The 22,135-nt window shown below is 40.4% G+C and overlaps 1 protein-coding gene across 1 annotated transcript in view; it reads right to left on the reverse strand.

Annotated features, from left to right (window-relative positions):
• Positions 1-463: 463 nt before the first annotated feature.
• Positions 464-22,135, reverse strand: part of LOC119720951 (atrial natriuretic peptide receptor 1-like) — a 75,341-nt gene continuing 53,669 nt past the window's right edge. The window contains exons 7-13 of the mRNA XM_038190819.1: positions 15,648-15,771; positions 11,684-11,749; positions 10,192-10,269; positions 9,400-9,504; positions 4,294-4,365; positions 1,056-1,230; positions 464-597 (exon numbers count right to left, since the gene is read on the reverse strand). Coding sequence (XP_038046747.1) covers positions 464-597; positions 1,056-1,230; positions 4,294-4,365; positions 9,400-9,504; positions 10,192-10,269; positions 11,684-11,749; positions 15,648-15,771 — 754 coding nt within the window. The remainder of the gene's footprint in view (positions 598-1,055; positions 1,231-4,293; positions 4,366-9,399; positions 9,505-10,191; positions 10,270-11,683; positions 11,750-15,647; positions 15,772-22,135) is intronic.

Here is a 22,135-nt window from a genome sequence, read left to right on the forward strand (position 1 = left end):
GGAGTTACCCGGGTGTTACTCGGGAGGTCTCCTGGGCACATCTGACTCCCATATGAATAATTAAGGACACCCAAATTGACACCTTGTGTTATGATTTAGCCTGTTTATGTTTGTATTCAGAGCCCTCGCGGGCGTAAGCTTACATTTTTATAAGCTGTTAATTTATAAGCAGGGACGGAGGTGAAGATACATGCATTATCCCAGTGTTTACTTTTTCTTGGCACCTTGACAAAAAAGTCTGGATCACTATTTATAAAGAAATTTATCCCCCTCCTAGCATCTGCAGTGAAGTAACACTCGTGCACAACACTATTATTCATGAGAAGAGATGATTGAATTGGCCCAAATCAACTCATGTTGTTTTGTCCCAAGATATCTGGAACTTTCCACCCACGGACACCGCAGAATCGTGTAAAAACCTGAGGCAGTTCGCTTTTATTAATATAAAGAAAATCTCTAGGGACTAAATAGGCGGTATGGTGCAGTTTCCAAGGTTCTTGTCAGACATAATCATGTTATCCATCATGTTGCAAAATGGGGTACGTGACTGTGGGTCCAAATGCGCAGAGTCGGACAAACAGTTAGATTTGACAAGATCTATATCGTCAAAAAATTACAATGACTCATGTTGGGACCTATATATATTGATATATTAAAGGTACCGTAGCTAATCTGATCCATATCAACGAAAATTGCTCTTGATAGATATGTTATACCGATACTGGTAATATAAACCCCCGAATGTGCATCCGATGTGGAATACATAATTCAGAACGTATACAGTGAACCACTGTCGTACGCTTAGAAAGTAAAAGTCATTATCGACTCTGGAGGGCGCTTCAGGGTACTTCTTACACCTGGATAAATTCGAAACTTAAGTACATTGTATCCCTTTTCTGCTACAAATCAACAGATCAGCTGAGCAAGTCGCTAACACGACCCAAACAACCTGACTGTAACATATTGGATACACATCATGGGCGGTGTCTGTTTTAGACTGACAAGATTCGATACTTTTCATTATTTACAACAAGAATGTTTGATTTTGTACTCACTCTGATAATACTGGAAAGAATCGTCCTCGTCAGGCTCAAACGGGTGGTCCGGTTCACGGAAGGAGTGCAGCCCAAAATCGGTGATCTTGACCACAAAGCGATTGTCGACCACACAATTCGAGGACTTGAGGTTCCCATGTGTTTGTATCACGCTGTTGTGGAGATAATACATGCCCTAAAAGAAAAAAACCCAAAATATTTCGGTGAAACCTTCGTTAGGTGCAATTGGTGCCTTCACGGGAGATGTGCGCCCTGGAATGGCATAAAAATGTATATAATCTTCAGTTCCCCAAATTAATTATGACTTACTACAGAACGGGAACAATAATGCGGGGAAGGTAAGACAAATGAAACTACATAGGGGCAAAAGCAGGAAGTTTGAACAAGAAATGACTGTTATTGACAATTATTTGGCTTATTCATGGCTGCGATTAATTTGGCCTTTATTCCAACATCACTCACAATTTACACCGTGTGTTCATTTCTTTAACAAACACTCTTACACTTAATCATCTGAAATATTTCTCTAGGATCGGATCTGTCCTAACAGCGGACATTGTGCGATATATCACACATATTTTAGGCAATAAGACATTTCTTCCACCAACCTACAGAATTTACTGGAGTGTTGACGTTTTTACACTGAAATCGAAAGAGGCATGTGCTTTCCCAGGGCGAAGAGAAATGTCTCGTAAATTTGTGACCCGACCACATCCAAATAAAACAAGACAGTGAAAATGCATGCAAGTACTTAACTCCTTGCTGAAGGTTTACTAAAAGTAGTTTTACGTTTAAAGCTTAAAGGTATGCGAGATGGAATTCTCTTGGACTGGATTCTTTAAATTAACTTGGGTATGCGATTGACCTTCAATGTTTCACCATAAACATAAAAATGGCATTTTCACAATCTTAAGCAATCAGTGATTCACATTAAACAGAAGCCTCAGTCCATCAGTGTTTCAGTACTAAAGGGTTTTGATTTTAAACTGTTGCACTAAACTGTTTTGCTGAGATCGCTTATTTCTGTGTTTTTTGGGGGGTCCACTCTACACCTAGGTTTGGGCCCTTGGATGTAATGTTGGCAGCAGGTACAATAATGGAATACAGTACACATTAATAAGAAGGAAAAATGCGCCATATTATATACAAATTATGTATACATGTATACATGTATGGAATGCACAGGCATGAACTTCTCCTCCCAAAAAGACTTAGTGCAAAATTCAGTTTATTGTTCCTTGAGTGGAATATAGATATGTGGCACACGAACAAACAAGATTTGGTTCGCATGCATAACAACTGACGAAGACGATCAACTTCACTATTTCACAAAAATTGTACAGTGTACTTCCAAAGAATTCTAAATAAACGCGTTTTGGAAGTACATGTACCTGCAAAAGTACATGCACCTTGTATCATGTGGATCAGTAAAGACTACCGACCCGAGCCGAAATGTTTCAGTGGTCGAAAAAAAGGCCCGACCAGAGAAATCATCGCCCGTGTTGATGAAATGCATAAGTTGAGGCTCACCTGAGCTATGCATGCCGAGGCGATGTGACAGGTTTACCCATGCACTCAAGATTAATATGAAAGAAAAACACGACTTCATGCGCATCCAACACTTTTTTTTATCAAGTCATGGGCCGGGTACTCAAAAGTGCCCGACCAACGTGGCTCGATTTGTACCCCAGTAGCAATTATGTTTTTTTTCCTGCAACCAATAAAAGTCATTGACCTGAATGCGAATGCGTCAGTTGTTGGTGGAATGTGGTCTCGGACTTATACTTCCTTTAAAGAAAGCCCCAGAGCCATACATCGGAAACTAAAGGTGAAGTTTATTTCACTGACGAAAATAGGGCTTGAATTATAATTAAAACACGATTAAATAGAAAACAGAAATTAGGTTTCTAATTTCTCGTACCCACAGCATCCAGTATGATCAAAATAAAGCCCAACCCACTAGGCCACGATATTGCTTCGATCTCCGCTCAAAATCTAAACCCTATAAAGTCATCCCAATTCACGTGACACAGATTTCAATCACATGATAATGATTCAGGCAAGCGCATCATGGTTTATGACGATAACTGGTTGCAGAGGAAAAATTACCCTAGGCATTCAGCTATTCACCCGCGGATGACCCCCCCCCCCCTAAAAAAAGCTCGGAAGCTGCGGGCCAACGAATTCGTGTTCATGCATGAGTCACGTGATTGTGCCATGTAAGTAGTAGTGTTCTCAGTAAAAATAACCCTAACTAACTAACGGACAAACAGAGAGACACAGGATGATTTGTTGAGCTGCTATCCCGCAGCTAAAAAAAGGCTAAGTAACAATTACAGAACTGGGATTGGCATGTCTCTGCAAACCCCTCCAACGGCTCAATTTTTTTCAAGGAAATTAAATAGTTAAATCTCCAGTTCGTCAGGATCACTACGTCACGTACTCCAGGAGTACGTGACGTAGTGATTTTACAAGAGGGGGTGCACAAAGGATAATAGCACAATAAGTCTACCTGATTGACAAAAACCAATTGGGGAGAAAAGTAAAAACACATGTTTCGAAAACGATTCGGGAAACTGTAATTCTTCTCATATGAAAATATAATCTTCGTGGCTGCATTAACTACATGATTCGAAGCAATGCACTGGATGCAGTAATCAGCACACGCTAATACAGCATGGGAATCTCCTCCGGCGATTATTAGTTTTACTTAATGGCGCCCTCAACGGCAATAAACAGAGCGGAATGGAAACCGCTGCACCTGAGAAAGCCGCGTTATGTACAGTGACTTGATTAAATACTCGATCTGTTAACTTCCGTACTCTGGTAACACCTCCACCCTAACAGCTTGTCTCGCTGGAGACATTCAAAGTACCCTACTGATGCCTAGAGCCACTCCAATGCTTAGTTAGGTGATCAAATCGGCCATACAATGAATTATTCATATTTCTCAAGTTTCCTTTTGCTGCCGGCCTTAAATTTACTTGTTCTATTTTTGTGTCGTAAAAAAATTACAAGAGTCGAAATGACCTGGAGGCGCGAGTAAATTTTAATCAAGTTGTTGTCCGTTTTGGAAGCAGCTAGATTTTTTTCGAACCCTTGAGTGCTTGCTCTTCTTAAGACAGAATTTCGAAACATTTGGTCATTTCGGCAAGAAGGGATTAACAAGAAATATTCAAAGGTTAAGGGCAGGATTTAAAGTACAGAGTCCATTCAACACAAGTTGTTGTTTCCTCACCTTGACTATGTCATACAATAGGGAATACTTGAACATGTCATCCAACTCGATGGAGTCATTTTCCAAAATATCCTGGAAGGAAAAAGGAAAGAAAATAACGCAACAATTAGCAACAACTTCGAAATCAATTTTAACTGAAGCAAAACTAGAACAAAAACGCGAACTCTTTATAAACTAGTTAGTTTTAAAGGTAATACTGTAGTAATATAGTTAGAAATATAAACAGAAGGATCTGTTGAATGTAACATACGGTATTACAAGTCTGAAACGGTGTTCGTAAAACGATCCATAATTTGGTTTTCTATCAGATCACATAAAGACGTCAGTGATATTAAATTATTAAAAGGTTAAAACCTCAAATTTCATCTGCCGGTTTGGCCATAGATCGAATAAGTGACCTTGCTTTTTGATTTATTAATGATTTGAGTTCCCAAAAGTATTGATCCGAAATGAGTAAATATTGATAATGGTCAAGACCACTTCGAACGTGTGTTCAATCGATAGGAGAGCGCGTGTTGAATTATTAAAAGCCGTTTAGTGACAATCCGGTCCCGAGAGGGCGTATTTCATAGATTCCATTCAGATGACGTTTATGTCTGTACATGTAGTATACACAGCTGCTTTAGGAACTCAACTACTTACATGACTTATAGTAAAGTAAACTAAACCTTTATATTACATGTATATGACCTATACACGGTCTCATATCTCATACATTAACGTTTTAATCAAATCCTGCATACATTATATACAGGGCATGTGTTTGTCTGCTACCATTTGTGGCAATCCTTTCTTTTCCTTATAAATGGAATTCGCACAAAAACGTTGGTGTTTTTTTTTTTTTAACAAACATCTCAAATCACCCCAAACATTTCAAGTAAATCGATTTTCATTGATACAGAACCAAACCATCGTAACGGTGCCCGAAGGTGGCAATGTAAACAATATAGTTAAGCAAAACAGTGTTTTATGAAACTATGATCGAGCAGAACATTTTGGTAAAAAGATGAATATGGTAACGGTATTTCTAAAACGAGTGTTGGTGTTTCTGCTGATATCTCACTTAGCAGTCGGAGTCAACCATGATCAAGTTGTTTGCATTAAAGCAAATAACATTCATACGCCCTATCAGATACAGTGATAACATCAGCGGCTTCTCCAAGGAATTCAATCAAAGTGTCTTTTCTCCAATCGGTAGTATAATATATGACCATATGATATCACATCCGACCACGATATTTGTGTTGTGGTCACGTGATGTGAACTTTCGGCTATCTCTATGCTACCCTTCCAAGTACTACACATTTTGAAATATGGATGGTTTAAAAGCGCTGGTGTTTGCCTTCCACTGTAGGCAGAATAACATGAGAAAGATGCTTAGGTAGTTGCAAGTCGGCATGACGTTAAGGATGGTTCATTCTAAGCGCGAAAGCGAACGCGGACGCGAATTTGTGACGTTAGTGAATTTATGAAAGTTTACGCAGCGAATATTTCGTGACATTAAATATGAACCAGCCTCAGTACAGATGACATTGGCTTTTGGTGTCACTGAGTGCTATCTTTGTGAACGGCATTTGCCTGTGAATAAGGACTTCCAATTTACATTGTTAATCCTTTTAAGTAAAACGATTTTGTGAAGCATTCCGTCTAGACATTATGAATGTTTGCCTCGTGTACAGCCACAGGAAGTCGATTTGGCACATGAAAACTTGCAGTAGGAATCTCGACATGTAAGCTAGCCATGAGTAGAACTACCGCGTGCCTAGAATCACTCTGCGTAAATCAAGACTCCGTAACTTGATTAACCAGTCGTTAAAAACCGCCTTAAATGTCATGTTGTTCGGGAGGCTTTCCGTCACCGTGCCCAAACGGGCAGAAATGACTCTCCCAACAAACCAAAAAAAAATCATTAATCGGTACTAGAAACCATTTCCACCGGCCCTTAATCAAATATAACTTCCCCCATCCACAGAGGAAAAAAAACCCTTGCAAGGTCATTTAGGTATTGCACGAAACACCACTGAAGGGGCAGTATTGTCGATAAAAGCTATAAAACATAAGCGTAAAAGCATAAACATAATCATGCCTTGATCTCCACCGATTGCAAGTCTTCAATTCAGACAAATTAATTGGAATGCCCGGCAGATCCTTTCAAGATTTCTTTCCAGGCCAAGGGTAAAGCGTTTCCCCAAAGGCCTGCATCCAGCGCCCATTTAATATTGAGCTCAGTATCCGTCGTTCGTGTTCACGCGCGTAGGGAATGTAATTATCTTATGGAATAGCGAGCATGTAGCACAAACAAAGGAGGCAAGGAAAAATGGACAATAGGAAATGGACTGTCACATGCTTTGAATTGTCAGAAATTCATTTAAAACATACAACCCAATGTCTACGAATGTCTTACATTATAACTTTCACAATATGTGCAACCAAATATATTTCTAATATATTAAATTACCACAAAGAAACAATCTTCAATCCTCAACAGGAATCAGTCAGTTTCGGTTCAGTTTAGATTCCCCATAAACCTTTGTATTTTTTCATTTCTACATGATGAAGAAAAAAATGTCAAGGAATTAACCAGACTATCGCCCACCGAGAATAAGACATGGGTTGCCCAACACGTAAGTTCCAACGCTCATGACATACGTATAGTGTTCTTTTGATTGCACGTATACATGTTTACATGGACATAATGCTATTGGGATACATTCAAGCACACATTAGCTCTAGTCTGGTACCCAGACTGTCAGATGCAAACTCAATTTTTTTTCAAACTCCGACTTCGTTTCTGTCTGCGGCTCCAGCTCCATTTCCAACCTGTGTATTGCCTCAAGTGCAAGCCAGAGACGGGAAGAAAGCCGGGATTTGAGAAACGGCCAACGTGAAAGATGCTGATTTTGTTTTTCAAGTAAAAGGTTGAATTATTTTAATACTTCAGTGAATTATTTTGCATTGACTCCGAGGAAAACTCTAACTCCGAGGCCTTCCTTCTTCCAATATGCTTGATATATTTCACTTTTATTTATGCCGACACATTCCAATTGGATTCCCCTGATCAGAGAGTAAATCATTCAATATCAAAGTAAAAAGGGGAAGAAAAAGACACTGGTCGAAGTTTTAGTTGAGCTTATGCTAGTACAATGCCGGTGCAACGCCTGCTGAAAAATTGCATATCTATTGATCGAAAAATGTTTGTCTGATACGAATGTCAAGCCGGCTGCAACATCAATGGCGGCTTATCAAAGACCACCTGTCCATTGAGATTTGCATCGAGACTGCAACAAAGACGTGTTGGAATTCGCTCCCCGTCGATATAAATATTCAAATCCCACTCTGCTGACAAACAGTGCATGAAATCAAACCCAAAGGCAAATGGACACGTCATGTGAGATTCGATTTTAATTGCCCCAGTATTTGGACGTGTCTTCTTTGCATTCCAAGAACACAAGGTAATTTTTTTTAAAATTAACAATGACAATTCCGAAAGAAAGGGAAGTGCATAGAAAAAAATCAGGAAATTAAAAACTAAACATAATGATGAAGAGGGAAGATTACTGATACGTCTTGGATTGGAAAAATGAGGGAACCAGAGGTTTAAATACGGGCGATTCCCAATACAGTGCGCCACCAAGAATTTCAACAGAGAGTCCATTTTTCAAGTTTTCGGTCGACAAAAAAATGGCCGACTTGCTGCGATTTGAACGAAACTCAGTAGACAACTTGAAAATGTTTGATAGATCGAGACAAAGCATTCTACCGCCTCACAAAACACCATATCTTGATAAACAGAAAAGAAAAGGAGAGTAGATACTTGAATCATACGCCTACGAACCTACTGACGGGACAAACTAACAATTTTAAGTGTCCCGCGCAGCAAATTTGTCGACCGTCGCCCACAATGCACTGCGAAAATGACTGTCCTTGGCGACCTCTAGGTGGCGCACTGAACAACGTTTGAATTCCTTGTTGGATGATATATAATGTGGTACGAGTTCACACCAAAAAGAGTTATGATACTGATTCAATCTCAACATGGAGTATAAATCATAGTTCTGGTATATAAGGCAATAACATCCTTTAGTCCTTGACAATGTACATGTACACCACTGTCCAGAGCTCAATGGATGTTCCGCTTTTAAGGTCCAAAACTTTTGCAGCGCGTATTAAGCGGCATCCAGTACCGCCCCATTTTACTCAGAAATAACAGACCTTGCATTTTAATACTTGCATGCATGGTTTCACGTATTCATCGTTCACTTTGTTTTCACCCTCAAAAGGCCTGAAACCTAATGACGTCACGCTTTGTTTACATGATCGCTTTTCTATGTAGTAGACAGTCCCTACCTCGTCTGGCGTCCCAACTTCGCTCCCATAGGAAAGTGCATATGTAAACAAAGCCACACGTCATTAGGTCTTAGGTCTATTTTCCATGACCAGACAACTTTACAGATGGTCATGAAGTAAGCAGCGTAGCTGGGGCAGAGGGTGGGGAGGGGGGAAGGAAGGTGGGGGTGGAGAGGGGCGCCACTGGAAATTTGTTAGTCTATAAGTAGCCAACGGGTTTAACAGAAATTAGGCGTCCCCCCACTCTAACATCCAGCCCCCCACTGGCCTCCTATACGTTGAGGTTACTAATTTAATTGTGGGGCAGTTGGCGCTAATGTTTGGAAGTAAAATCACACAAAGCATCAAGGCATTTGTTTTCTGTTAATATGAAAGGGCTTCATGGATAGCTTATTGACTGTATAAGTTAAAGTCTGCACCCCCGTGCTACATTTCCATAACAATACACACCGAAGTTTTTTTTTTTTTTTTACTGAGTGCACTTATTTAAAAAAAATTATAAACAAACAAAATGTGTATTTTTTAACAAACAGTATTGGTTGTATTTGGTTTAATTGCTATTTATTTTTTAATTTCAGAATGATAGGTTTGAATTTTGCGCCTTCAGGCGATGGACGTGGTATCATACGGAGGCCGAGCTGGGATAAGTTTTTACAATGACCTATGACCAGATTTTCTTGCTGAGTCTACTTTAATTGTTAAAAACAACGCCACATAAATCAGTCTGGTCACGTATGTGAAGACGGGGGCCAGACTCACCTGCAAACTGCCCTTGGGGCAGTACTCAGTCATCACGCTGATGTTTGGTGGGTCGATGCAGGCACCGATAAACTTCGTCACGTGATCGTGAGAAATGTCCCGCATCTGAAACCAATTGGTTGATAATGGGATTGAAATGACAATTGCAAATAATGGCAAAGAAGAGAGGAAAAAATCAAAAACAATTAATTGTTATTAATGGTAAAAAATGATACAGTCTCGGAAATATACTACTTTAAAAAATGAAATACTACAAACAATTATGGTTTATTAAAGCTGCTCGCGTACAGTATGGTTCCTACTTCTTTCATACACCCCTTTAATAAATTATCTTGCTGTTTGTTCTAAGCTTCAGATCATGAGGGAAACATCCACTGCTTCGTTGTAAACACATAGGACCCCTCTCCAATTCTTTCCCAAAATAGCATATATATGCGGTCTCAATTGTATTGTGAAGAATAACATTATGATTACCAGTGAGAATACGTGAATTTGTGTACCCAACATCAGGATGGGGTGAGGAAGCACACCACGATGGCGCTGACCTACTGAGAGCCATTAACGAAACACAGATAATATGAACTCCCCCCCCCCCCAACATTGATTCAGTAACCAAAGCCAGAATGTCTGTCCATGTAAATCCCGAATATCTTGACCCGGGGATTCAGTCACTGTTTGCATACGGAGCCCTTCTCAGCTCCTTACAAGAAGCGAATTGCCCCTCATCAGGACATCTCCTTAGGCGAGTTTTCAGAGGACCTCCCCCCCCCTTGACTGTTGGGGCCGACTTACATGCTTGAAGTCAATCAGAACGTTTCGTGTCAGCTCCACTCGGATTCTGTTGACCTTCTTGATTGCTATGATGTTTCCCTGCGGGTAGGACGCAAAAACTGGGTCAAGAGATAGAAGTTGTTCGACTTCCCGTTTCCCCATACCCACTCCCTCGATTTGCAAGAGCCTAAATTCCCCCTTGTAATTTTACAGAAGCACAAAAGGAAGATGGAGAATGATTTAATGCATATCTTCGCAGAGATATTATCTCTGACATTTGGGATTATGTAAAAGGACCCTTTGCCCTCTATATATTGCGACGAAGGTTCCACGTCTGGTAATGCATTTGTGGACGCGATCTCATATCCGATACCTAATCTTGGGCGATTTAATCCCATTCTTTTTATAGACCATTTTATATAACTATATTATACTGACGACAGTTTCCTGAAAGTTGTTCGAAGAAAAATTCATTTAAAGTTTTGCGTCGTATAGTGAGGACACTATTTTCCAATATGCGTTCCTTATTCAAAGGAAGAGGACAAATTCCCAGTCGTTTCTGCGGTTTTGGTAACATTGACAGCCTGTTCCCAAATGAGTTCAGATAGAGAACGAAAGGCGACCACTTACTACTGAATCGATTAAACCAACAACAAAACGCGGCAATGCAAATAATTCTGGTTTTATTTAGGACAGTGAGTTTTCTCCCCTCATTCCAGGTCAACCCTTGGGGTTAGGTGTTATTAATTCATAGGCTAAGGGCCATTACACGCTGCGGTAACAATTACGGTATAATTTATGGTACTCCACTTTTTAATTTTGCTCTTTAATTGCCTTGAGAATTCAATTAGCAAGACCCAGTTTTTTTAACTTTGGGAAAAGCCAAGTATTCTGTCACAATGGTGCGAAAATCAGGTCGTGCGGTTAAATATTAAATCAGACAGAATCGGGTCGGGAGCTCTGCTGCTTTACTTAACTATGACGCACGAAACACTTCACGGTTTTACTCCCCAATAGATAAGTACTGTGTCTCCTATGGGATCACCATTAGGTAGTGGCAACCATTGAGAAGCCACGGTTAAGTGAATGGGACACGCACAATTGCACACGGATGTCCAAAATGGCGTCGGTGTCTTGCGACCTCAAAAAAGTATAGGCCTAACATTCTGATATACTGTAATCCCAGAGGTTGGCAACATACACGACTGCCATCACAATAATGTTGTGATATTCCATTTTCTGAAAAAAATATATATTGGCGTAGAGTGTAGATGTGCATGACCGCTGCTTTTGTGGAGTTTAAATTGAGTTCACTGATTTGTCCAGTTAGATAACCTTATCAGTACTGTAGCCCATTCGCACTTTGTGCGACGCCATCAGATCACGTTGAAATGCAAACAAGTACGTGCAACTGAGAGATACTAAAAAATTGAATTAGTGTAGGGGCAATGTTCAATATTGCGATTCGATGTACGATTTCAAGATGTACAGCTAACTACAACCTCGAGCTCACCTTGTAGTAACCAGTAACTGTAAAGATTTGTTGATTTCCTCCCCATACGCTTTGTCCAGACTCACCCTGAAAAAGGACATTAAAAAAAGATCAGTTACTTTTAATCCGAACTTTCTATTACCTTGTCAGATTCACTATAAAATGATAAGAAATACGTGTTTAGTGCAAAAAAATGTGATTTAAATGATGTTAATTTACACAACTCAGCCGTTACGCTATTTAGCCTACTTTACAATAAGGCCAGATTCATTTCAGGGCTGCAAAACCGTCATTATATGTCACAAACAGCTGCTATCGAAGTGTTGTGAACAAAAGCACAACTCTGTTGAGGCTGGGATGATGTTACACAAATCCTGAATGGGCGGCAATTTCACGATACAGCGATACCGGTGCCCTTTAAGGTAAAACGCCGTATCAAATGCCTTACACGTGCGTATCGATCGACGACCGAACTCAACGAAATCCCAAGGCTTTGAATTTTGCATGGGAACCATTCTTGTCCCACTAATGTGCACGGGATAAATTCCCGCCAAGACACAGGGCAAGATGGTTACATTCCCTGCGGGCTTTTAGAGGTGAATGCATAAATAATATTCATTTCGCGGATATTTTCGTCAGCATAATACATTATAATCTTAAATAAGAATAATTGTTTAATTCACGAATTCGCTTCGTGATAAAATATCTTGTTTCAGGCAACTAAGGGTAGGCAGTGATTGTGCATGTCTTTCCTTTGAAGATTCTCCTGGATGCATAAAAGCCAAGCATTTACCGGAAGGACCTGGTCTTTCGATTCTAAGACAAAGGTAAAACTCGAAGGCAACTCTACAGTGTGCTGCAGTGTTTTATTTTAAACTAGTCACTGCGGCATTGTACTGCGCATTGAACTCATATACAAAAGGCTGCGGCATATTCAATGTACTTGTAATCTTAATGAGCAAAAAGCCAGAGTTGAGAACCTATATTTAGGAATAGGCATCACTTCAATTGAGATAGTCATGGATCACCACATAACCAAACAAAAAATATGAGTTTTCACAACGAGAACGAGCATGAAGGTCTTTCTTCAGAGGGCATCTACACATGTTTTACTCCCCCCCTGGGTACAAGTCTCTTTAAAATTGACGATTTCAGGGGTAAACGTAAAGAGATATTAGAAAGGCTATACGGGAAATGCATTATCCTTAACAAATACGAGATGTAGCGCTGCTTGTTACCGCATGTCAGTGCTCATTTCCGCCTGGTGGCCACAGAACATGTCTCCCAATGTGCTGTAGCTCACCATCATTCAGTATCATCAACAGAAGTAGCCCTGGATGCAGCGGTGTTTCAGCGCTGCCTCCCCAACGGCTGTTTCATGTACGGATATTGATTTACCACTGATCGGGCATTTTTTTTTTTTAGGTGGGTCTGAAATTACAGACAGACAGACAGCTGCGGGCCGACATTGGAGTTATGAATCACACCAAAGATGGTGGTATGGACAAGCAATGGCGTGAAAGCTTAATGGCTCGATTACAGAACCGTTGCTAACTTTTATCTCTCTGCGTAATACCATGCTCACGAACTCAGGAATCTTCGAGACAAGTGTAGAGAAAAGGGTTTAAATATACAATGATTAGTGGTAATTGGAGAATCTAGCACATGCCTCTACTCCCTGCACGCCTTTGTTATTCATACCTTGATCAGTGACGCCAATTTCAAAAAGTGGTGTTTACTTGAAATTGTGGCAACCCAAAAATCCATTGCATTAACGAAAACATCAAAAAATCAAACAAACCGTTTTTGCCATTTCCATAATGGCAGTTATCTATTTTCGTCAGAGCTTCCCGTTTAGTTTTGAATGCTACGTCATCAAGTCCATATTTGGAACCGTTGTTTGCTTATTCATATTGCTATTTTCGAACCGAAACTATTCTAAAAAATATCACCGTCAAATGAAATTAAACTCAACTATGTAAGGAAGTATCACCGGAGAAATGGACCACTAAGAGTTTCAATTTCACAGTTTCAAGTTAGCACTCACAAAACACAGTTAAATATACATCGTTTGCTTCGTTCCTAATGAGCCTTTTCTCTGTTCCTTGTTTCGGTTAAAACCGCCGTTAACCGCGTTCAATGAGAGGACAGATATTTAGCAATGGAGAGATTTCTCCGTAGAAGCTAATTTGTTGGGACTTTTCTTTCAACCTATTTGGTATGATGACTTGGCCCACTTGCATAGAAGAATTCAAAGCTTTGTCATGCATTTTCATAGAACCTTGCAACCCAAGATGGCTGTCGGTGACGTCAAAAGGGAGAAACCCTATAGGCCTACCATGATTTTCTATCAAGAAACAAATCGTACATTTTGATGGTCCTGTGAGATCAAGTACTGCTATACCTTCAGTCATGAATTAATGAGAACAACTTCGCCTAAAGGTAGAGAGACACAGTTTACCGACGTATGTATTAAGTGCATTCTTTAACATGCTCCGTATATAATAACAGCAAAGGGCTCACAAATTCAGTTAACAGCTCGCGACCGCCCGGAATCACGAGTGTTATTTCAGGTGAACAATGTGCGACCACGGCCGGTAGGAATTAGCAATGAACGGAACGCGACCTTCATACGCAAAATTCTTGCCATCCGCGTATAGCGGTAAGATTTAGGATATTATGCGAGGCACGGCAGTTGCGGGCTAGTGGATGATATTACAGCTCGCCTAATTGAAAATCACGGTTCAAGGAGAGACATAGTCGCCTTGTCTTGTCTTGATGTTATTAACGATCACTGTGACTATTATCGATGCGATGAGAACATAAAGTGACATAAATCTTGTGTCTGTTTTGTGCGAATGTGTTTTGTTTATATTAAGTGTCCTGATGTTATGATCTACGGTCGTTTGTATATTCCAATTATATATACACTATTACAACGTGATATTTTGTGATATAACTTAACTTACGCTTGTTCTTCACGGATGCATGGTTTCAAGTGTGTATTTCACTATGCAATTAATGCGTAAAGTAGACCTCAATTGAATTTATCAATATCACCCCAAAAAAACGTTGGCTTCCAGACAAGAAGATGAGTAGGCCCACTTACAAGAATCCCAATTTGTGAAAATTAATGGACCTGGCAACATTCTCGATTGATGACTCCAATTCTCTAACGACCAATATCGCAGAGCAGGTAGTTGTTTCCAATGACATTGATGGAGAAGCTGTTTAGCCCGAGCAATCCAATATCACTGAGTTAATGTCTAACGTTCGGTCTCGCCCGCGCTGGCTGTGAGAAATTAAAAGCGCCCTCTGCAGTTGATATACGTGTTAAGTGAGAATTGTATTAGCCGTGGAACTACGAGTTCACACGGATCTCGGAATTATAGTACAGGGACGCCTCGTTCGATGCTCTAATTGGTCAACTCACACGTTTGCGCGTTTAACTTCGTTTACCTCGAACTATATATCCTAAACATGGGTGCTAAATATCTCTGAATTATTTGACCTTCAGTGAATGATTTTTTAAATCATTACCCAAGGGGACATATTTCATGTCGAGCCGACGCCAATGGTTGTGGGTACCCACAATGCTTTGTATCGCATGTGTTTCCTTTACACAATATTGTGAATGGATCAACGGTTACCAGCGCCCTTAGATGCCGATGGGTACCAGGAAAATTAATTTATGCTTGATTTACGACCGACAGAAACTTAAATGAAAAGCATAACTGATTAACAGAAAAGTATGTAATTGATTACAGGCCAATGTAAATGGGAAATAGCTGAATATTAAAATAGAAATGGTTAGTTTCCGTATTACCTTGGCCCCGAATGATAAAATGCCTCTTTTTGGTAGACAGTTGACAGATGTGATTTAAAACCTTTGCCTGGGTATTTTTGAATAATTTGACAGTACTACCAGCCAACTGACCTAGGCTGCTGTTATCGATTTCACACAACCATTTCCCTGGTAACCTACCGAACCAAGGCTCAGCCGGCTGCCCGTAAGTTTCCGCTGTTTGTCCATCTTGTTGTTAAAGGTGATGTCTTCCCACTTGATCTTCCAAACCATGTTGGCCAACTCCATTTCTAGTCTGTACTTTCTGGAAACGAGAGAGAGAAAAAGAAAAGATTTGTGGTGATTTATCTTTATTATACCCAAACCTTCATTACGATGTTGGGCAAAATCAATTTCAAATTTTGATACAAAAGTCTTTTTTAAAGCACGCCAAGTATAATATGCGTGATACGGAATAGCATGTAGTGGATAATGCACTATTTTTTTTTTAAATATAAAGTTAGTGAATCAGTACTGGGATGGAGGAAGATGACAATTTTTTTAGGTTGGGAACTCTTAGGTAGAGGTATACCACAGGATTTTTTTCAAGCCTGCGGACCGAAATATGAAAGTCGTTTTCTGGGATCACTAAGCATGTTTGTGAAGGTTGATTTTCCAGAGGGGCGTACACAATTTAGTCTGCTTGTCCATGGAACGGACACTAAATTGTCCTGAATTTATTCGATAAACCACTCGGGATGAAGAGTGCAGAACTGATTTCCCAAGAGACGCCTTTACGGCGAAAAAAAGGCTCTTGAGTTGTCATCCCGCATGTGTCCCCAATAACTTCATTTATAGCAGAAGTCAAGGTACTAGATTGCATGTTATGGCTTCTGCAAGTTGAATCCCCGGAGGGAATTGAGTAATTCTAGCGACTTTTGGTATCTCTACAAGCTTCAAGGTTCCCTTTGATTTACTATGGCGCGCAGTCATGATTTTAGTTTGGGTTATTACCAAACGCCGGCAGAGGTTCAGTATCAGGTTTTATGACGGTATGGCACATTTCGATGGGCGGCACATAAAACAATTTGGAAGAAATTTAACCTCGTACATCCTGCAGAGGAGAGGAAGGCTTGAATATAAGTGTCTGAAGGAAATGAGAGAGTGTAGAACACATATAAAGCCAACGATCACCGCAGGGGAAGATCAATTCTAGCATGAGCGGAGCGATGCGTGTTGAATTTGTACAAGGCCTCTTCACACTAGAGCATCCATGCCCGGGGCGCCCGGGGCGAACTCGCCCAAGGGCCGCCCCGGTACTACCCGGGTGACTCTCGATTTTTCATCCTCGGTTTCAACCCCGCCTTGTTTCAGACTTGTTTTGCGCAAACCGTGTTTTTTGTCTCGCCCTGAGGCGAGTTCGCCCCGGGGATTTGCAAGAAGGATTCACACTCGAAGTCTTCAACCCGGGGCAGCCTATACCGAAACGTACATGACAAATGCTACGCTCTTCATTGCCAAATTCCGATATTTTTGAAAACACACACAAAAAAAAAATCCACAAAAATTGCCTCATCAAATCCTCAAATGTTTAAATGGTGGACTCACATGCACGTTGAGCCTATTTCCACACGTGCTTCATCGTGCGTGCTACGGACCGTTAAAATGACGTCATAAAACCGATAATATATCGAATAAGCACGTAGTCTTTTTTAAAAATATCCAAATTTTATTTTAGCAATTTAAATTTGAGACATTTCGCTTTTAAAATGTTTTATTTTATTGAATTGTATCGTTTAAACTGATACATTTCCTCACCATTTAAGCATAAACTACCTAGTTCCAGTACCGGGAAGCATATCACTACGCGTGCATTTTTTGTTTATCGTAAACATGAATCTCGCGAGATGTTTGTGGTCTCCGATGCAGAGAAAATGGGAATGAGGCTGAATACATTTCAATATTACTTATCCAAATTAGAAGCGAAAGGAGTAAAACCCTGTGTACGTTTTCATGTCAAAACAATTAAGTCAAATTTAACCGACGTTTTTATTTGATTTGTTACACCTTGCCGTCCAGTATTACGAGCTGTTGGTTGGATTTGCGTCAGTAAAAAAGTCGCAAATAAAGCGTTCATTGTACACAATGTATGCTTATTTTCAGATGAATTGTTGCAATTACATTAAACTTCAGAGTCTATTTTAACCCTCAGATGCTTGCCCCTGGGCGAACTCACCCCTACTCATTTCACACTACATTTCTCGCCCCAGGGAAAGTGTGTCACCGGATAAACTTTTCGAACCTGGTCTCGAGCAGGGGTGAACTCGCACTGGGGAAAGAGCAATCTCGGGGGCGGCTCGGGGTGGCACGGGAGTGAGAATTTCAAATAAGAATTGTGGCTTATTTTCATCCCTGTGTCGCCCTGGAGTCACCCACCAGATGTATATTTTTTCAAGTGTGAAAAGGTCTGTAAATAAACTAGTTAAGTAAGCGGTATGTAACTGTTTACTAGTAAAATAGACTTATTAAAGTACATAGACCGTTTCATGGATATAGCCTAGCCTACTGCCATCTTGGATTATGTTGCAGGTGATCCAAGCTTTCAGGGGCAAGTATTTTGTTAACTCGTGCTTTCAACGTAGCTGACACGCCACAGCAATGATCAATGCTTGCGCCCAAAGAGATACCACGTGAGACACCACGTGACAACAAAACACAATGGGTGCATTCGAGTAGATAATACACCACTTGTATACACGGGGTTTGCACTCGGGGAAGCCACGAAATGAGGCTAATCGAACGTTGCAGTGTATTCGCCTGGGATTCTGGGAAAATTAAGGTCAAAGGTTACTAGGTTGCGGGACTTTAAAATGTTAACACGCCCCGCATATTGTCGTCTGCTCCGCTGGTAAAACGCAATTAGTTTTATCATTGCAACCAGATCAAAAATTGCTAGAATCGGAAGGTATGCTCTGAATTATTAAAAAAACGTCCATATATCTGTCCATCACGTGAACGTAAGTTGTATCACGTTTGAGTCACAAATCTCTTTACATTTGTATTTTCTTCGTAATAAATTCAAGTTCCCGCCATTTTCAATCTAGCCACGACGAGTTCGTGCACGAACTCGTCCAGCTACGCCAATACACACAGGCATCCACAGAAGACCCGCTTGCGAGCTGGGGCACTGGTGGTTGACATCGGGGCAGCCATGAGTAGGCCTATCACGTGATGCTAACCGAACGCTCTCGTGTAAGTTTTACTTACACGCGTAAGCTATTCGAACGTACCCATTGAGATAAAGCTAAGATGGCGGTATCCCCGAAATAGTCTATTGCAACCTCGTCCCCATGGCGTCAGCCATTGCGCTACACCACGATGCTCTCTCTATAAGAACGAGGCTGATATGGAGTAGAACCTGAGAAGATCTGCAGATATACATAGTCGTGCATCAGGCAATAATTCATTGGAGATGTATGTAATAAAACAGGTTTATAATATTCATGATAGTGTTACACCGACGAGGGCTTTTACATCAAACGAGCTATTTCAGTGAGGGGTCTCAGTACTCAGAACATTGGTTATCCCGGTTATTTCCCCACATGCCGACCAAGTGCAACATAATCCTTCTTTTTTAATGGATCGCGGCACGTTTAAAGTAGGTATCTCGACTTGATATCAAGCTGATGAAATACGTGTAGGTTATTAAATATCGCTAGCTCATCACAACTATGACGCTGAGCGTAACATTTTACGCTTCACATGCAACTATGATCTGGTTTAGATTTTTCTGAAAAAAATACTGTCCACTATCAATGTTGACAACATTGGAAACACAACACATAAATAAAGAAAACTGGAGTAGTCTAATAAATCTTTTGGTCGAATGAATATAGAAGTCCGTCAACTGTGAGAATTCAACTGCCACCGCCACTTGCTAAAACATCAATTATTAAATTTCATCATTTGTCATTATCTGAAATCAACTCAAAAAGCTACAAAATTCGTAAACATATTTCGAACCGGAGCCAAAAATTATATACATTAGTTAAATATGTGTGCCATATCCTTTTTACTGCGAGCGGATCCTATTTCTTTTCTTTCAGTGATACCAAGAGTGATACCAAGAGCGGTGGGAATACTAATAGGAGCGCCATATGCCAAGCAAATTGTTTCAATGGTCTTGAATTTATACTCCGTTTAATATTCTGCGCAAATGTCAAACATGTCTCTCTAAAATTGTGCAGAAATTCAATTTTGATATTCATATTGGCTTCATCTCCGTTTGACAACTCGCCACTCTAGGGTTTAATCGAGGCTGTGCTTATCAATTAGAAAAACAAATCAACGCAACCATGTGTCGAATGAGTGTTTTCGATAGCTACACGGTTACCGGCTCGAGTGCGAGTCTGGTCTCCGTCAAGTGTTATGCGTTTATCGGCCTCTCCTTTACTTCCGATTCGCCCATGGATCGCGAGGCGTTCTCTAAATACAGAGAAGTGCAAGTACTTCACTAAAACTATTAGATACGCAGTATCATTTCAGCTTTTCATGAATAATTCAGTAAAGATGCAAGTAAATTTCTTTTACCGATTTGCTACAATATGCCATAATTTTTTTTACCAGTGAAAGATAATTCTGATGGATAAGATGTTTGATTTTTGTAAACTTCAAAATTAGATTTTACTTTGATTTGCCTTTACTTTTTGAATTAATCTACCAAGCTGCGTGTTTCATAGACCGGATATCCACTCAATTTGGTTGTAATTGACTTGAGACTCGGCAGTGAGATCCAGACAAAGTCCGGCGTTGTTTGTACGGATTTTGGAGGCGTCGTGGTATGAACCAAAGATCATTAGTTCAACCACTTTGTTGACAAAAAAATTACTGGTCGTGTCTTTTACGGCGTATATAAAAATAATAGAGAAAGTCACACTAACATGACACCCTTAATCTCTACTTCACGAGTCTTTGGGACCTTTTTCATTCCACAGGGAGATAGGTGTCAATGTTGCCGGTCTCCGTCACGAGAGAGCGCTTTTTTGTGGACCATTTCATGCATGTTTGGAATTAAAAACAAAATTCACTGCAACACAGGTACTCTTTAATCATTTGTGGAGGGAGTTTTCACGGACAAAATGTTTGTGTTGTTTTAAAAAGGGGTTGTTAATTGCCGAATGATATTTCTATGAAATATATAGCTTAAAGAAATAGGCTAATATATGATGCAATCCCAGTTTTGCAATGTGCGCTTACAAAATATGTAAATAACAATGATCTAGAAAACTTTCTCGTTCGGCGCCCGCAAAAATGAAACTATCAATTGTCGGTTCCTTCGGATTAAATTTGGAAACATTCAACAAGCGATTACACGAAGCAGTGAACACTCAAGCCAAAAGAGCTGAACTATAACCCCTCCCATTATGTCATTTATTTTCTGCCCCCCCTTTTAGACCAATGAAACAAGCGGGCCAAGACGACACATGGAAAAAGCATCGCTCAAAACTTAAAAATATATTTTGGGCAAACAGAATAGCTTTTCATGTTTTCCCTCACACAAAACAATACAATGACGAAGATGTTTCCCGGTCCTTGCATCTAAGCATAGTGTTCAGCCACCATAGAATCGTTTGTAAATGGTTTCCTAATTCAAACCTTGAGAAGCGATTAGCAAGACCCGTTAATTAGTCGAGTACGTTTTTATGAGTGCAAGTACATGTATATACGAGTACGAGTACATGGCAATTTTAACACTAAGTAAGAGTACGACTATGTCAACATGTATACTACGGGTACTTTCCCTGTGTACGAATACGAGTAGCTTAACTATTACCATGAGTACGAGTACTCTACCATGAGTACGAGTACTCTACCATGAGTACGAGTACGCGAGTAAGCGAGTACGAGTACGTGTGGTCTTATAAGCAAAAGTACGCAAGGGCGTAAATCCGGGGGGGGGGGGGGGGGGGTTTGATGAGGAGGATGTTTCCCATATTTTTTGATAGGGGGATTCTATTGGCCATTGGATCATCCCCCCTCCCCCGATAAACCACGAAATGTCGGTTTTGGGGTTTTATTTTAACTTTCCAACAGTCCAAATGTATTAAATAGTTATGAAAAACGGAGAACATAGGCCTATATTACAGAAGCTTTGGGCCTTAATGCACCGTTTTGATATAAGGTTAAGGGTAAGCACACAACTTTGCATAAGAAGTACATTTGAATCTTGAACAGCGCCACCTAGTGTCATGTGGTTTCCAACATCCCGCAACCCCCTCCGGTGTTCGAATTTCCACGGCCGGTCAATATTTTGATTTTTGGTAACACCCCTCCCTCCACTCGCCGACACGGATTTACGCTACTGCAAGTACGAGTACAAGTACGAAATAATTTACTTGAGTGCGAGTACGAGTACAAGTGTACAACACTGTCAATTTCGCCTTATGGTAAATACCCCTCCCTCAGAGCTCGCCTATACCACCTTTAACTGGTCACAACAACTGCACACCTGTGCATATTTTCACGTGCTACAACATTTCTATCTCGTTTGCAGGTCTACACAGGTGCAGTTGTAACACCACGCTGATTGATTGTGTAATGGAAATTTGTAATAGTGATACCTTCATCATTGCAGCGGAGCAAGCGTCAAGAAGTATGCATGTGTTAGTGATGCATAATGACACGAAAAC

The sequence above is a fragment of the Patiria miniata genome, unplaced genomic scaffold, assembly GCF_015706575.1.
Source record: "Patiria miniata isolate m_02_andy unplaced genomic scaffold, ASM1570657v1 HiC_scaffold_9, whole genome shotgun sequence".
NCBI lineage: Eukaryota > Metazoa > Echinodermata > Asteroidea > Valvatida > Asterinidae > Patiria > Patiria miniata.